Source organism: Cuculus canorus, chromosome 3 (genome assembly GCF_017976375.1).
Source record: "Cuculus canorus isolate bCucCan1 chromosome 3, bCucCan1.pri, whole genome shotgun sequence".
NCBI classification, from domain to species: domain Eukaryota; kingdom Metazoa; phylum Chordata; class Aves; order Cuculiformes; family Cuculidae; genus Cuculus; species Cuculus canorus.
Genome location: NC_071403.1, coordinates 38196706 through 38214816, shown reverse-complemented (window position 1 = coordinate 38214816; position 18111 = coordinate 38196706). Strand labels below are relative to the sequence as shown.

At 35.3% G+C, this 18111-nt stretch overlaps 1 protein-coding gene across 6 annotated transcripts in view; it reads left to right on the top strand.

Moving 5' to 3' along the window:
• The window catches only part of TRDN (triadin), a 107108-nt gene that overhangs the window by 53854 nt on the left and 35143 nt on the right, over positions 1–18111 (top strand). For all 6 annotated transcript variants that reach the window (XM_054061943.1, XM_054061947.1, XM_054061944.1 and 3 more), the window contains one exon: positions 12599–12649. In XM_054061943.1, coding sequence (XP_053917918.1) covers positions 12599–12649 — 51 coding nt within the window. The remainder of the gene's footprint in view (positions 1–12598; positions 12650–18111) is intronic.

The window sequence follows — 18111 nt, the reverse complement described above, 5'->3', positions numbered from 1 at the left end:
AGTGCAGAAGGAAAAGCCCTGGGAGGTGAGATGAGGACTCTGACGAGCTCATGCTGGTAGCACTCTCACAAACATCACAATCTGTTCCTCAGAGCACAAGGTTCACATCTCTTTGAGCAGCTTTTCCTAACTAACATGTGCTGTCATGTCTATGGTCCAGAAATAAGAGTTCCAAAAGAAAAGCTTTTTAAACCAAAACAAGATAGTTCATGTTTTTTCCCATGTGATTACTGTTATGGCTGAACCCAAAGAAGGATCAGTTATATGTTTGGAGACTTTTCGGGTATCAAAATGTTAACAGCTATATCCACAAAAATAGAACCAAATTTTTAGGCTATGGAATATTGTTTACTTTCAATTAAAGGACATTTTCTGCAAAGTCCCTTTTACTCTCTGTGGCATTGTTATTTATAACTTTGTAAATTATCCTTCAGGTGGCTTTTCTTATGCTTGTGGCATTTAAACATCCTAAATTAAAAAAAAATGACCCAATGAGATGCAATGCACTACCACCATCTCCAGAAAATTAACAAGTTGACACTCTGCATATATTTACAGGAAACCTCTCTCAAATTTCACCCTGAAATTATGCATTATGATTGCTGTGCCTGATTTTTAAGTATTTGTAGTGGCTCTAACCCACAGTTATTGTGACATTCATGAATAGTCTAAGAATATTCAAAACAAAAAATCTTAATACCTATTTTTGGTGTGTGTGGACAAGTCAATATTTTTCTTTGCTGACTGTAGATTTTATGAATGTTAAAATACTAGCACAAAAATTACTTTATAATGGAACATAGTAACTGAAAAAATAAGAAGACTGCTAGTACCACAATGCAATCACATATTGAAAAATAATTCAAGGGAGCCACAAGGGCACTGTGTAGTGATGAAGGAAGTGGAGAAAACTGTAATATAATTAGAAGCCTAAAGAAAGTAAAGATCACCTTCCTAGAGATGTAAATTGAAAGCAAAAGTAATAAAAGCAAAGTAATGACAATGGCCTTGCACATGCAAAAGAACTAATATCAGTTTCAGAATCCTAAGAAAGGATGAAAATGCCTCTCAAATGCCTTTTTATTGTAATTATTTTTGCTAGTCTAAGTCTTATCACTAATATTTATCTTTAATAATTGGAAAAGAGTGACTATTTGGTATTGTCTGGAAAGAAAATATTCTCCAGTGAAAGTTATGAAAGTTTATTCTGTGGAGAAGTTTGAAGTCTTTAAAAGTGAACATTCTTGTCGTGCTAAAACTACAGAGAATTTTCACATTTCATGTTTTTTGGCTTTATTTCTGGTTGTGACTGCTGATCTTAGTTTAATGTTTATAGACAAATCCAATTATTTGACAGCCGTATGGTTTTGCATATTTGTTCCTTTATACTAGAAATTATTGCTGTAGAAAGGCTGCTATATATTTACTGTTTTTTGGTGGATGTTATTGGCATCAGTTGAGAGCTTGGAGAAGAGCTGAGAAACTTAGTGCACAAAATTGGAAATAATTATCTGTAAAATATAGGCAAGTGCAGACACTTCAACATCATCCATGACTAAAAATATCATTATTAAACTGTTCTGGAACTTCACTCCAGTTTACACACTGGTTGCTGAACATTTAAAATCTGAACATAGATTCCTCACAGCCAGGGGATGCCTAACAAGCTGTACACTTGTATCAGTGGGGGTTTTCAGTTAAAGTAGTATTTTCTTCTTTAAAGCAGACAATGTATTCTCGCTGTGAAACATGAATCTGTTATATAGTCATATCATTTTTGTAAGTTATCCTTCCTTGCATTCACATTTGGGCTTAGTTTCAATTCTCTGTCTATCTCTTTCTCTCTCTTAACTCCTCCCCCTATAAATCACATGTAAGTAAATTTCATTTCAATAAATATAATAACCTTAGCTGAGTAAGAAGTAAAGAACCATTGTGGTACTGTTACCATCTCTTTATTATCAAATAGGTTTTTATTGGTATAAGATTATTCTATACCAACAATCAAAAGAAAATGTATTTCCTCCAAGTAGAGATGGATCTCTAAATCTAAGCCCCTGTATGAGGCAGAAAGACGTATAAAATATTTATTCTCTTTACTTGTCTATAAATCTCTTTTTTTTTTTTTTAGAAAAACACTGTTAACAAATCGTAGATCAAAACAAGAAGCCACAAAACCCCCAGAAATCTCTGTTACAGGTTGCAAGAAAATTTGTTAATTGCGAAGAAACTTTTCAGCCAAGTACCTTATCCTTCTTTCTTTAGTTCAGATGAGAATATGGCTGCCTAGATGTTAGGCTGGTTATTAAGATACTGAAGACATACACATCATCCTCTTTTTAAAAGCCGTGACAGCTTCTAAGAGTAGAGTTGGTTACAGTGACTTACCCTCAGAAGCTCTGACCAAGGTCCAGTTCTGCTGGATCTTGCTTCAGACTTTCACTCCAATTACTCCTCCAAAGTTAATCCAAAGTTAAAACAGTCAAAGCATATTTGACATAAACTAGTTGTTTGTTCAGATCCGTGTATTAATCAGCACTAACATCAACAAGCAAAATGCTCCCAAAAGTAAAAGTTCTCAGACCAGATTATTTCCTACATTTCCTAAGAGTGATCAAGCAAACTTCTATGACAGCTTTGCCTGACAAAGACAGAAGTAGGAGCAAGCTGAGTAAAGAAGACTGGAAGGGAATTTCTGAACTTGGATTTGAAAGTGGTTTTGATAGTATGGTCTGTATAAGCCTAAAAAGAAGTGTAGGGAAAAATGTACCAACAAATATTAAAGGTTTTAGTCTTGCAATTTACAATGTGTGTTTTTATCTAGGAAGTATATAAGAATGGTTACTTATAATCAGACTGAAGGTCCAGCTCACCCAGTGGATGGAAGAGAAGCCCTTATTGTTGCCTAAGACTGAGCAATGTAAATGTGTCAGGAAGGGTATAAGAACTGTTAAAAAAATAGTAATTATTTCTCAAAGTAGTTGTCCGTACTCTAAATGTTTGCCCAAGTCAGTGACTCCCTGACCCACAGTGTCACTGAATTCAGCCGGAATAAACACAGTTCTTGCATTGCTGTAATCCATCTATCACTTTCCACAAATCCTAAGCTACACAAAATTATGTACATTAACATTAAGGAGCAAAATCATGATGGCAGTAAGCTGCTGGAACAAGTTAGTTTCCTTAACAAGATTTTGGAAAAGAATTTTTTTCTTTCCCAAATTCCCACAATTAGTAATTAATCCTGCTCAGATATCTGTTGCCTTAAAGAAGTCCAAACATGTTAGAAAGTCTGTTTCTTTTTATTTTTTACTCAGTATCATCAAGTAACAACATTTTCCCACAGTGGAAACACAGTGGGCAGGATTCAGGTGGATAAACATAGCTAACTATAGCCATTACGGATACCACATGCTGTCTCAGTGGTAGCGTGGGGCTGGAGAACATGACAGAGGCCCTACGGCAGAAGTACACCCTTACAGGTAGCTGGTGAATGCCAGAGTGCCTTAGGACGTTTAAAATGGAAGATTGTTACATTTAAAATTCTTTACTGAAAGGGTTTTCTGGAATTTATAATAATTGTGAGTTATACATAAATTATCATTTGTCATTACTATAGTTTATATCAGAAGAATATCTGGAAAAATTCACATTGCTAACTAACACAACAATTAATTTTATTTCTGGGCAGAACATTGAAAATGGAAAGTTTTTTATCATCTAGAAGTCCTTCTGTTGCATAGTAGTAAATCTGGAAAAATAAAGATAATTAGTGAGTTTTCTGGAGGTAATATTCACGTTCAGAAGCCAGTTTCCAAGAAAAAAATTGGAACTAGGCTAGAGAAAAGAAATGCAGTGTACCAGAGATGCAACTGAAAACTGCTTGTCAGTGTGGTTGTTATATATGTGTTTTAGAAATTAATTATGCAGTTCTGTTCATCCCTGAAGTATTTATCTATTTGTACTGCGTACAACTGTACTAATGCGTTCTGAATTCAGTTTCTTTTATGTTGCCATATGGTAACGTTCACTTTTCTGTGTATGAATTGCTATTATAGATCTCTCTAAAAGGCTTTCACTGTCTCCCTAGGCTACACTTTACTATAAAGCATTTTGCATAGCTTTGTGTAAAGTACACCCTGTGTTAAAAGATGAAAATCATGAATTGATTTAATTCTCAGATGTTAAATTGCTTTTCCAGATAAGTATTTTTGTGGTATCCATTTCTGTTATTAATGTTCTTTTAACAATCTCATCTTGTTTTACTTACTCTGATCAATACAATAATAGCATATCCACTATAAAATAGCATTTTATAATGTAAAGATATTATTTTCCATATTACAGAGATGAAAAAAAGCCCATACATCTTTAGGGAATAGGGATGTTCAATTATAATTCCTTCACCTGTTGAAGAAAAGTGACAGGGTTTCCACTTGAGCTGAGGCTTTTTAATCCAAACGTGCCAGCTACCTTTTAAAAGATACACAAAGAACTTCAAACCACAAGGTTATTAGGAATCCTGGGCAGAAATGCAGCAGCACAAAGGTTTGCAGCTGTTTAGGCCATCCTCTTAAATCAGGGAAAATCTTAAGGGAAGCTATTCCTGTTATCTCACTGGAAATCCTCATTTGTACCCCAGCAGTGGAGCATTGGGGTGGTCCTCAGTCTAAGAGAAGAGCATTAGGCAGATGCTCCTCTGGCTGGGAGTCTGCTGTACCTGAGGCAAAGCAAATGCCTGACCTGTTAAGTGAGAGGGTCAACCAAAATTCAGTTAAACCCATAACACTAGAACTAGGAGTGCTGCATGTTTCTGAGAGAACTTCAAACACCTCACAGCCACAGATATGCCGAGCATGTAGTAAGTGGAGTCCCATGCTCGCGACCCACGGACTCTCCTATGCATGCCAGGCCCCTCAAAAAAATCAACTGCATCTGGAAGTGATTGAATTTATAGGAACATATATTTTCAGACTAATACATTAAGGCAGGATCTGCAGGGATGATGCTTTTCAAATCTGAACAGAGAGTCTGTGATTAGTCTTGTGAATTCTTTGTTCTTTTTTTTCTCTTTTCACAAAAAAAAAAACCACCCTATTGAATAGATTTATATGGGAAAAGATTTCTCGGATGCTAATCAAGATTAGAGATTTTATGCGTTACTATATATATCATGTTACTGTATTTAGAGATCTAGAATTTTTGTCTGCTTTTTGTCTGTATTTTGTCTGCATAAAATTGCATTCAATTAAATGCAGACTGATAAAGCTGATTATGAAAAAAATAATCAATAGCATCTGGTCCAATCTTTGCAAGCTGAAATCCACAAAGAGGAAACTGCAAAGACAATTTACTTTCTAAAGAAAGAAAAGAAAAACCTGCTTTTCATCAAATGGCTCTATCTCCATCTCATTTGTATTGGATTATATGTGTTTATTTTGTTGTTGTTGGGTTTTTTTGATTAAAGTTATATTTGCATTTCTTTTACATTTCAGAACTAAACTACAGAACTGTAGTCTGGGAATAAAAAAATAGTCCTAACCTATTTATATACTTGGAATAAGAATTTCTTTCATGTATTAAATGTTTAGGGTTGAAGATCTTTTAGTATCTTCCACTTTTAATTCTTACAAAAGTCCAGTCATTAACATTCCTTCATATAAAATGTTCTGCCTACAGTCTTATTGAAGGTTTCCAGTGCTGTTTGCAGGATAATTAGTCAAAGATAATTCCAAGTACCCTTCTCTGCTTAAAAACCTTTCTATTAAGATATTGCTTTTCTGTTGCAAATGGAAACCTTACCAAAGAGAAGTAAACACAAAGCACCAGTAAAAAAAAAAAAAAGTAAACACAAAACGTAAAATATGTTAGGATTTAGAAGGAAGAGAAAAAAATAGTTGTGCACTGCGCCAACTTCCATTTACCTTGGTAAACAGAGGATTTGTGAATTGACCACAACCATTTCCTTTTTTTGTTTCTTTTTGGTGGAGATGTAGTAAACTTTTGGATTTATCTCAATGAAATAAATCTTAAAGAGAACTATGTAACAGCTCCCACATTTACAGTAGAACTTCAGTCTTTGGGACTTCTATCAAACTTTCCCGCTCATCTCAGATTTACATAAAAAAAAAATATTTTCTTAATTTGCTGAAATACAATTTTGTATTTCAAGAGTTTGCGGGATTTAGTTTTTAAGCAGCCCTGGTAGATATATAAAAATACCCAAGCATATAAAAACAAAGTGGAGGTGTCAACTACACTGATCAGTAGTTTTTGTGATAAAACCTGTTCTAAGTACCTAGTAATATGCTGACACATTTTCACTCATCATTAATTGCTAAAGCTATATTATTTTATAGCTAAAGGAATGCTATTTTAAACATTCCTATATGTAAAAGTATGTACATATTTAATTGCATTTAACTCAATGCGAAAAGATCAGTTTGAAAAGTTCCATTTAACGAGTCGGAGATAATTAAAGAATGCCTTATAATGAAAACTTCACGCTGCCTGGCACAATTTCCTGTCATGAAAACAACATGCACACTGTTCTGAAAATGACTTCGTTGCAATGTCTCTCCTTTCCTATATAGTCTTGTAAAAATAAAAATAAGATAAAACATCATCCTGGAATCACCCCACAACAAGATGATGACGTCAGCAGGTCACATCCAGTGGATTTCTATTATACACCAGTGAAACTACAAGAGAGTGGAAACAATTGAATATTTCTTGAACTGGAATCTAATCATTTTTGTACTGTTCTGGCATTATAAAGAAGGCAATATATATCTAGAAGGCCAAGTTAAAGCCCTGTATTCTCAGGGAAACACAAAGCCTACTTGTTTGCCGTATGCTACTCGAGATAAATAAATTGTTTAGAAATATTTGAAGGTCATGTTCTCTGTATCTCTGATAGCTGTCTAATATTGAACAAAGTATCAAGTGGAGAGAATAAAGGGAATGAAGGTGAAGTAGCTGAGCTTTACTGAACAGGTTTAGGACCATTCAATCCCTTCACAGCAAAGTTTCCAATTTAGAGCAGCATGCTGTTTGGGGTAAATATTCACCAGAGCAGAGAATTTTAACCAAGAAGAAAGAAAGGCTCTTCTGTGACCTGTGTCAAAAGTAGTCTTATATAGCAAATGAAGGAGAAGCTGTATAACTCTGCAAAATATGAAAGAAAAAAAAGAAAAGAGAAAAGAAACTTTTATCCTCATTCTAAATTATCGTTGTGATTTCCAAAGAGATAGATAAGCAATTTTGCGACCATATTTAAAAAGCATCGTGGCCTGGTATCTCTCTCACACGTTGGATGTACACACAAACCATTCAGCATTTTCAACTATAAGAGGCTATTCATCTCCTATCATTTTTTCAAGACAGTTCTTAGACACAAGACTTCAGGAAAAGTCATTCAATACCCCAACCTGAAGTTGCTATGAATCCTCAAAACAGGGCAAGATCTAAAAAAACCACTAGGGGTAAGACTGCAACTAGCAAGCTAGAAGAGAAGTGACCTAAATTAGTCGTATGTGTCACTCAGATTTTCCAATACTGAATGTTAGCACTTAAAGCTTTCTTTCACACTGTATTGGGTTCCTGGATATAGATATAATACACCAATTTAATTGCCTGTCTAAATATTTCCTGTTCTCTTCCCCCTTGCCCCATGTTTTTTCCTGTTGCAAAATTTGATTTCTTTTCCCTCTAGACTACAGCTACATCACGGGTTAGTTGTTAGCTGGAAGTTGCTCTAATGCCCAAATTCTTTTATTCTCCGAGCCCCACAAAGATAAACTGTCACCCTCACCAGCTGGTACCATCTAGATTAAAAATAGACATCAGCTGCACAACTGCAAATTTCTTCTGAGCAGCAAGAGAGCTGACTTCAATCTTTCACACAGACAGTGTCTAGAACACATCAGAAATGACACCTCTCTCACCTTCTAAAGCTCTTGACACCATTCACTCTTGCCTTGCCCTCAGTATCTATTTCCACCAACTCTTCAGTATAATCATCTCCCTGCTACCAATTAGTCTTGATATACTAGCAAGGATATAGACCCATTTAATAACTGTAAAGGTTTAGAGTGCCTAAAAGCAAATTATTAACCTCTGGTTCACTAGGACTCTTAATAAGACTTTTTCCTTTTCTCACGTAGATATTTATAAGAGATAGAATATCAAAGAGCAGAAGGTGTATATTGCTTTGTTACTTGTAAGAGATTAGAGAAAAAATGACCATCTGGTAGAATTTGCTTAGAAAGAACAACGGATAATTATTCCAAATGAAATTCATCTGTTTAATTATACCTTTAACACAGTAAATACATTAAACCTATGTCCCATCCTCACTATGGTATTTAAGTAGAAATAGTATGGTTTTAAGTATGAGAGGAAAATATGAATGTCAGGGATCAGAGTTAAGTTCCCAGTTCTTTTGCTGACTTTCTGGGTTACAATGAGTAAAACATTCTTGTGTTTCAGATGGGGGGGGACAACAAACTCTTTTTTTCTCACTTTTCTTCTTATATCATTTACATTTTTATTTGGTTAGTGGGTTTTTGTAGAGTATGTTTCATCCATAAAATGGAAACTCAGCAGAAAGTGGGGTGTAGGAGCTGTTTTAGCAATGTCTGATTGCTACTTGCCACTTTATCCTCCTATGAAGTAAGACGCAGGGTTGTGCTTTCCTACCAAGAGAAGAAATGTAACCCTCTTAATGTTTGAAGTCAGGTATTAAAGAGATGGGATATTAGAGAAATAACTCCACATGGTACATGGAGCAATTTATGGGGGCTGAGCCCCATAAGTGTTTATCATAACAAAGTACAATTAAAATGGTTAAGAATAGTACTTTATGCTTTACTATATCATACAAGGAGATAACAAAAAAGCAAAATCAGGAACATGGGTGCAGATGAAGACAGAAACTCTGTTGCAGCAACCAGGAGACTCTCCTCATGCCCTGTCATAAGGGGCTGTGCTCTTCGTTCACACTGATATAAACTTGCACATTGCTGCACCACCAGCCCACCTGGATTCAGGAGAGTGTAATTTTTCCTTTATCCCACCCTGATCTTCCTGGAGTGAAGTTTCCTAGTACGTACCCAGTGCCAGGCTGTTGTTAAACACTGAACTGCTGGTAATGAAAATTAGCTGCATGAGGGGTGGAGGAAGCTAACTGCAAACTGCACATTCATCAGAGATTTTCAGTAAAGCCACTTGCAATATTGATTCTTAGCTGATTATGAGAGCCTGCTTTGGGTCAGCAGCAGATAGATGGATTGGCCTTTTAACAATATAGTGAAATACATCTCCTTTCAGCAACTTGAAATGGCCAGTGAGAAGAGAACTAACGTCCCTTCTTGGAGTTATTTAAAATGATCGCTCTCTATGTTCTGTGTACCTGCACAAGACCTGAGATGTAGAGAAGTCAGTGTCAAGCAATATCCATATTTAAGGAAAAAAAGTCCTTATCCATTGAAAACCCAAGAAACACAAGAGGAAAGAGAATTTTTTAATGTCTGCTTGACAGAAGAAAACAATCATCAGTGAAATACAGATTTTAGAACACATACTCCCTTACAATAATTTAATAAAATATGCTGTCGTCTCATAAAGAGTCTGGATGGTTGCCGTGGTGACAAAGATTATCCTTGCTGCTGCTTGATTCTGTCATTTTTCTAAACATGAATTCATAATATTTAGGATTTATTAACAATGTGTCACACTGATAGAGATAAATTACATGCTTTAAACTGGCCATGTAAGTCTTCTATGATATTATAGCCACTTTGTCAAATCAGCAATAAGATATGATATGATTACTAGAAAATTAAAGCTATTTGTCATGAAGGATGAGTCAGAGACTCTCAGAAAAAAATATCAAATAATCTAATGTGTTTCCTTATTTTAAATATTTTGGAGTTAGCAAGAAGTCACTATTTTCTGTCTTGTAAATTGATCAAGACCAGCATATACATATCACTTGATTTGTTTGTGCTGGGAAAATTTAGGTTGTCTTGTATCAGAATTTATGCATTCTAGGCTGCAATTTTTTATAATCGCTCAAACTATAATGGGAGCTTGTGAAGAGCTCGCAACGGTGACATATTTTGCAATATATAAAAACATATATACACATACTTATGTATTATGAAAATATATTTAACTTGAAGAAATTTGTATAGGGTGTTTTTGTGATGTGTGGTACTCTAATTGCAACAGCAAGTTAGGCAAGATTCTCAGTGCTGCTGTCTAGAAAACATTTTTTTGTGTACCTTACTGAGGTGTTTGTATCAAGTGTACCCCGATGCTGGTACAACACGGAGCTGATTTAGAGGGCCAGCTCTACAGCCATTGCACCACATATATTTTGCAGTCAAATCAGAGATAAGAAATTCCCTAAACCCACAGTAATTTTAAGAAGCTTTTTTTATTTTTTAAATAACAAGGATTTATACTTACTTTTTCAGGACTAAGCAGCCTGTTTTCTGTAATGAGACACATAATGGGTGGTAGGAACCCAGCAGAGCTGAGGCATCTTTAGGCAAGAAAGGAATATGTGTCTGTGTAGATGTCTCTGCCTGAAGAATGTGGTTTTTCATGCAATGAGACACATTAATCTCTGTGTGTAGAATGACCCCTTGAGCTGAGTGAAATATGTCTCTGCTGTATGTTGTAATGCAGAAGAAGTAACTCAGGTTTCTTTAAATGCACTAGGACAGGGTTTGGAGGCAGTCTGGAGCAGTAGCATGGAGAACTGGCCAGATGTGCTCAGAATCAGAGAACAGTCCTCCAGCTATTCTTTCCTTGCACCATTCCTATCAGTTAAGCTACCTAAACTAGTTTTTTCCATCCTTTTAAACAAGACATCTGGGAAAAATTTGAAAATCCAACAACTAGATTCTCTCAATTGATAGAAAAAATATCGTCACATAGTTGCAGAAAGAAAAATAATCCAGATCAATTTGGCATAGTTACTTCCTAAGGAACATCTTAGAGGTTTATAGAACAATAAATGAACTACACACCCAGACTGCAAAGAACAAGATGAAAACTGAAGAGAAAGCCCTTTTAGCTTAAGGACATTGTATAACTAGCTTAGTTATGCTACCATGCATAAGTGGCTAACAGTAATACGTATTCTGGTCTTTATTACTCTTTATCTCAGTGAAATAATATTCTCTTTATCTGAAGGCAATGTGGACTGATGACATAAAACAGTTATGTTTATTGCGAACCAGACACAAAACCCAAATCATTATTTCAGATAGCAAATACTTCCCAATAAAAACACTCCATATGTATTTTCAAGAACCTGTGCAAAGATCAGTGTCTTGGGAAGGGAAAATATAATTTTCTACTGTATCTCTTTGGCAGTGTGCATCTTGTAGTAACCTGGGTGAATAACTAAGGGTATAAGTGGAAGATTTCAATTGACTTCAACAGGCATTAAAGTAACTCCTTGGAGTTGAGGTGTAATGTAAACAACTTTTTCTCAGTTGGATTAACTCTGAGATCAGTGTTATTGTTATTTAGACCCTGCAGACCTAATCTAACCCTGAAACAAAAGGAGACACCTCCCATAGAGTCTAGTGAGATTTGCACATGCTTTCGTTAAAGCTGGATTTGATCCAGTAATTAATACTGTTTCCCTACCGCAAGAAATACAAGCACAATACAATAAACCAAACACTCTGTAGTCTTTAATGTGCACTTGTAATAAATGGCCTTGAAATTTCTACCATTGCATGCAAACAGTGTTATGAAAGTCTGAATTAATTCTCTTTTTTTTTCTGAAATTCAATATTTTGTATGTTTCATATTATGTTTTTTTCAGCACAATAAGGACAGTAGGAAAAAAATAAGTTACAGAGGTATATAACAGTGATTTAACATCAATGTCAGAGGTGAGGAATTTTATTTGAAAGAAATGATATAGCAAGGGCAGGAAAATACTGCACCACTTCCTCTTCTAACAAGGCAATCCTCAGTGTGTTCGCATGCAGCATGATTAAAATGAGTCATTCTCTGAGACAACGATCCCTAACCTGGGAACTTTTATCTCTGTAATTTGTATACAGAATTGAGTCTACCTTTTATTGTGTGTTAGAGCTACCAATTGAGCATTTGAGCTTTAAAAAAAACCTAGAAAATGCATCAAGAAGAACACTTCTCTCTTCCAAAGGTGATTTGGAAAGCATAAAATACTAATCCTAGTAAACAACTCGATATACATACAGAAGTATGCTTAATGAAAACATGTTGTTTTCTGATTCATGACCAAAATTTTCCTGTGTATGTTACAGAGCAGCAAAATGTGTTCTTGACTTTAAAAGTAGCTGTGTTGTTCAGTTAAAAACAGTGATTACTAGAGTAACTTAAGGATTTCTGTCCATATGTATTGTCTGCATGTATATATAAAAAAAAGAACTTTACTGTGTATAATTCTGAATATGCGGAAGATAAAGCCATGACTCTACTATAATACTGGAAGCACTTAATTGGTTTTTATTATGATAATTCATCCGATATTTTTGTGTGTGAAAATTATTTTAGTATTGATAACATCACATTACCTTGTTTTCAGAAATTCATAAACAGAAGCCAGAGAGACATGAAAAGCGAACACCACCGAAAGGCAAGTATTTCTTTTGTTGGTTTACCTACAGATACGTGTGCAATATGCAGTGTATTTGTTTATATATATTACCACTCTTCTGTTATAGAAGCATTCAAAGATCAGTTGGCACAGACTGTAATGATCAAAAATTCATGTATAACTTAGCATTAATAAATAGTGTCATTTTATGTTTGTGTGACTATATTGTAAATGCACTTTCATAAGTGCATCTCTACCCAAACTTATCCAGGTATCTTTTTTGTAGTAAAGGTACAAGAAAGAGAAGAACTTTCTCTGGTGCATAAGGCATGAAGTGTGTTGGGCAAGGAAGAAAGTAAATTTATAGGCCAGTGGGCGCCATCCAAGTTAGGAAGACGTAGTTAGCAGTGAGCCAGGTGTGTAACAGAGATAAGAAAGCCTCCACTTTAAGAATCTACTCTTTTGCAGACTCTTTAACCTTCTCTACTGGCACTTTACAAAAATCCAAAGAAGAACTGGTTTGGACTGGTTTTCAGAGGTCATGTAAACAAAGAAATATTCTGGGATATGAGCAGATTTTTTTGCCTAAGAAATCCTCCTCTGTAGAAGTTAAGCCACATAAAATTTGATGAATGTCTCTCTAACACACCATTGATGATTTCAGTGATGTCAAAAGAAAGTAAGAAGGAAGCTTATTAAAAATAGTCTGTACATACATACACCCTCCCTCACACAGTTACATTAAATTCTGTATATAGTCTTTATATATTTTTATAGTATTTTACACCTCTAGTGCTAACTTTCCAGTTCTGTGTTAATCAGGGTCATCTGGGATGCCTAGAGCTGCTTCCCAACTACTTAATGGTGTATGAAAATGAATTTTTTAGGGCATCAGTAGGCCAGTCATGCAAAACTCAGATCCATTAACAAGGGATCCCATTTATGGTCTTTTCCAGCACACTATTCTAAAAACACAAGTGAAATTTCAGCCTTCACCAAAACATCCTCTTGTGTACCAATTCATCTGTACTAGAATGTATTTCTTTGTATTGAGTATTGCAAAAAATTATTATTAAGAAGTTATAAAATGTCTGGAAAAAAAAAGCACTCAGGTGTCTACTTACAATAAAGTCCTTTCCAATTATTGTACTTAGTCGATTCAATCTTGAAAAGCAGAAATACTCTGAGAAATGGTTCAACAAAGCATTTGCTCAGGTAAATTATCCCCTGGTACTTAGTTCTCATGACACTACATCTAGATACTGCATCCAAATCTGGACATCCTAGTACAGGAAAGACATTAATAAACTGGGAGTTCAGTGTGGGGCCACCTCAATAGTCATGGCTGGAGTAGTTGCCAGAAGGGAGAGGCTGGGACATGGGGCTGGCTCAGCCAGGAACAGCTGTCTGGTTAGTCTGTCATTTTGTGATATACAGAGAGTTTGTAAGGCTCCGAACTGCTGCTGCAGGCTGTTAAAGAATTAGGTGTTACAATTGCTCTTACTATTACCATCAATGAATAAGACGTAACTATGCAATACTTTGGCAACAAGGAAGAACAACAGTAAAATATTTTGAGATAAAAGTAGATATATCATTTCTGTCTAATGGAAGGTCCAATAATAATAAAAATTAATAGATCATTTCTGATTTGTATGGAAAACTGGTATTAGCAGTGAAATAAATTGACCTGGATTTCTGAGAAATATCTTATTACAAGAGATATTGAGAAAGAATGGAAAAAGATTGATCTACTCTGTGGCTTTTCCCATATCCACTGCACTAATACATTGTTGTTGGGAGTTAGGGACGGAAGAATACAGTTTAACAATGAAATGTTTTCTCTGACAGCCACAGATTATATCATGGTGATTTTAGGACAGATATTCCTGTGTCTCTGAATTAGCACAACCTCTCCAGGTTTTAGCAGAAAATATATCTGAATTCAGCCTGATTTGACATAGTGATTCCAGTCCATTCAAAACTATTTCATTTACCACGTGTAGCACATATATGTCACTTCTATGCCTATCAAGTTGTTAATAGGGTCTTTCTGTTGATGTACGTGTTGAACATCACAGAATAAATCTGTCTGTGTTTTAGCATATGGATAAATTATGAGATTATAAAGACAAATAAATGTATCCCCGTAATTTAATTTGCTGTAGCTGAAAGATAAGGTGTTTAAGAAAGCTGAATAGATAAATATACAGTGTACTACAAAACCAAATGAGTTGACAAAATTAGCAAGTTAAATGGCATATTTACTTTTAACACAAAGGTTGTCTGCTCTAATTTCTGGAGGTATGGCTACAGATATACCTGAGTTAAACTAGATAATGTGGTACGAGCAACAGTGTAGGTGCAGTGGCACAGGTGCAGGGTCAAGTATTTATTTAGCTATATGGTCTTACAGCATTCTAAGGTGAAGCCAATGGTTTACTTCACCCTAGCAGTTTGACTACCACCAGGAGTTATCAAACTGAAATCTCAATTCTGACAAATGTCTGACTGCTGCAACTAAATCTATTTTTAAATTGTACAAACATGTAACTCATGGGAGTCTCACTCCTATATAAATATTTATATTTTGTTTTGAAGGGTTAAATCCAGCACAGGTTTAGGCACTCCTGTGTGTGCATTTTGGTGAAAATATGGATTTGGTCGGGGAAGATTTGGGACTCTCTCCCCTTCACAGGTAGCCAAGGTGGTTTGTAATGAGTGCAAGTCCCTCCACAGTTCATTAATTGCTGAGTTTCCTTAGATTTTTGTTATGGACCTGGAAATCTGTGCCCCACTTCAAATCAAGCCCTTTCCTTTTCTTTGAGTGCTCTTTCAAGAAGAATTAAGTTATAGCCATCTAAGGTTACTTTACTTCTGAATAAAAGTATCTACACAGCGGTTTAATGCTCTCTGACTAATGCACTCTAACTTCATTGTATTAGTTCATTTATCTTAACTTTCTCAAGTGTTGCTCTCTAGACAAGCACTTAGTCAGTTAGCTGGAGCAAGCAATCCCTGCTTCATGCTTATTGCACTCATCATCTACCTTTATAGTAAGCAGCAGAGTTAAGACTTACTCAGATGGAAACTATTTTTACTTCTATTAGGCATGGAACTAGTGCCTCCTTGTTACATCTCTTCTTCTCACACTTGCTTTTTTGGGATAGGGAATGTCTCTGTCTCAAACACTCTAAGGAAGAAAATCTAAATCACATCACCCTTCACTATCCCTTCCACTATTTGAAAATAAAATATGCTATTTGATGACTGAAATTTGGAAAAATCTTTCACGTACATACTATCCTTCTTGATTTTGTGTGAAATAGATAGGAATATTCTTATATGATTAAGGTTGTAATATACTGTTGAATGACCTTAAACTTTTCCATCATAAGCTCCTATTTTAGATTATTTATAAATTTACCACATTCCACTCATTGAGGATGAAATTATTCATGCTCATCTTTTTACCTCAGTTTGAATTTTTATTCGAAGTCATACAAAAATGTTTCAGCAATTTCCAAAATCTAAGCCAGTTAAGTTGAGGTACTATATTTTTTCCAATGCTAAAAACAGTTCGTTTTGCATTTCTGATCTTTCATTATTAGCAAGGAGGTCCAACAAAATGTCTTTAAATTGTGGTAAATTTGCAGCTTACATAGTTGTCATAAAACTAGTTTCAGTTATTCTTTTTTTTTTTTTCTGGATGACTCCAGCATCATTTAAAAAAACAAAAAAACCCAAAAAATAAACTAGAGAGAAGAGGTGATCATTCAATTACAACGCATGTCATAAAGCAAATAAAATGCTTGAATTAAAGTTGAATGAACAGATTTAGTTCTAGTATTTTTTGGCTGAAGAGTGCTATTTTTCACAGCCTTAAAGACATTTTTATGTACTTTCCCTTTTTTTTTAATATAAAAAAATAATATCATATTGACTTTAGTTTGTTTCACCGAAACATGACAGTATGGCCAGCCTGGCTTATTTCTAAAACTTAACGCTTGAACCCAAGCACTGTGGGCTTGAAAAACGACACGTATTAGGTATTAGGCCCCTTATGAAGAAATGGATACCTAGGTAACTAAATCTGGAAAAGATCTGTAGACAGTGAAGTATTTTTTACAACAGAGCTTTTAGGACTGCGTGTGAAGCTGAACATGAAAACATTTCAGAGGGGGAAACAGAATCGATATGCAAAAGAAAAATCATGTAGAAAACATGATCAAAAGTTTCAGTGGAGTCTGGTGTCCCTGCTGAGCAGAAAAGTCAGAAATGGACAGTCATCACAGCCCTGAAACATGAACCCTTTAACTTTTGGCAATGTTTGCCTTTTCCAGATAAGGTTCTACCCAAAAGCCATGGCTCTGACAGTGTCCATAAGAGGTAATGGTAAACATTACAATCTGAGCTTAGCAAACTCTGAGGCTATGGGGATATCAACACACAGGATACGTCTCTTGAATCAAACAGAGATCGCCTTCAACCTATCATTGGGAAGAGAAAAATAGCTTATGCTTATGCCAGCTTTGTCGCTCCTTATCCACATTCCAGGCTCCCTGCCCAGATACATCAAGTTACTTTTATTTCTCAAGAAGGAGTCAACTGATGCCTTCTCCATGTTTTTAGCTTGGAGTCCGCACAAGAATTAATGTTTCCTGGAATTTTATCCCTTTATACCGTTTTGATGATGTGAAGGATCCTTAAATAAGATTTTTCTGTCCACTTTAACATCTACTGACACTCAACTCAATTAGTGTCATTCAAGGCTCAGTTGGGGTGTTTTTTTTAAAGCAAGAAATAGGAACATGCTATGGAGAAAATAGAATAAATTTTAAAAAACCCACAACACTCTCCGCTACACAAGTAAGATGTTCTGTGGCTAAAAACAAGCTTTCTGATTGTCAGTATATTCTGCATAGTTCAGCTGTACTTTTTGGCATAGAGATTACAAAGGTTTTTGTTTGACGTGCAGAAGTTCATGCTTCACGCCGTTGACAACCATAAAGCTATTGTTCTCAAAACTATGTATTGCCTCATCCAAAACTAACAACATGCTGCCTGGAAGTGTTTTGCACAGAACTAGCACCTGCCAATGGAAAAGTAAGATGCAAAAGCGTGCTACAGTTTCTGCAAAAATATTCAGTCTAAGTTGTACAGTGTAAGGAGAAAGGAGACTGCTTTTCCTTGGTCTGTTACTAGATGTCCTTAAGCAACTGAATGAGTTACAATTTGTGATTAATTCTGTAATACATTGCTGGTGCTGTTGCATTCTTCACAGTCTGTGTAAATTGGCCACCCACGTTCTTTAAACGCTTTGAAAAATCTCCCTTCAATCTTTTTCCACTGTACTGCTAATTGTTATGAAGAATACTTTACCTGTTATGACTGGAAATGTATTTGGATAGTGCAATCACATGCAAGACATAATTAAATTCCTGAATAATTAAAATTAATTTTCTTAAAAACATGGACCTATTTTTAATGATGAAATATTT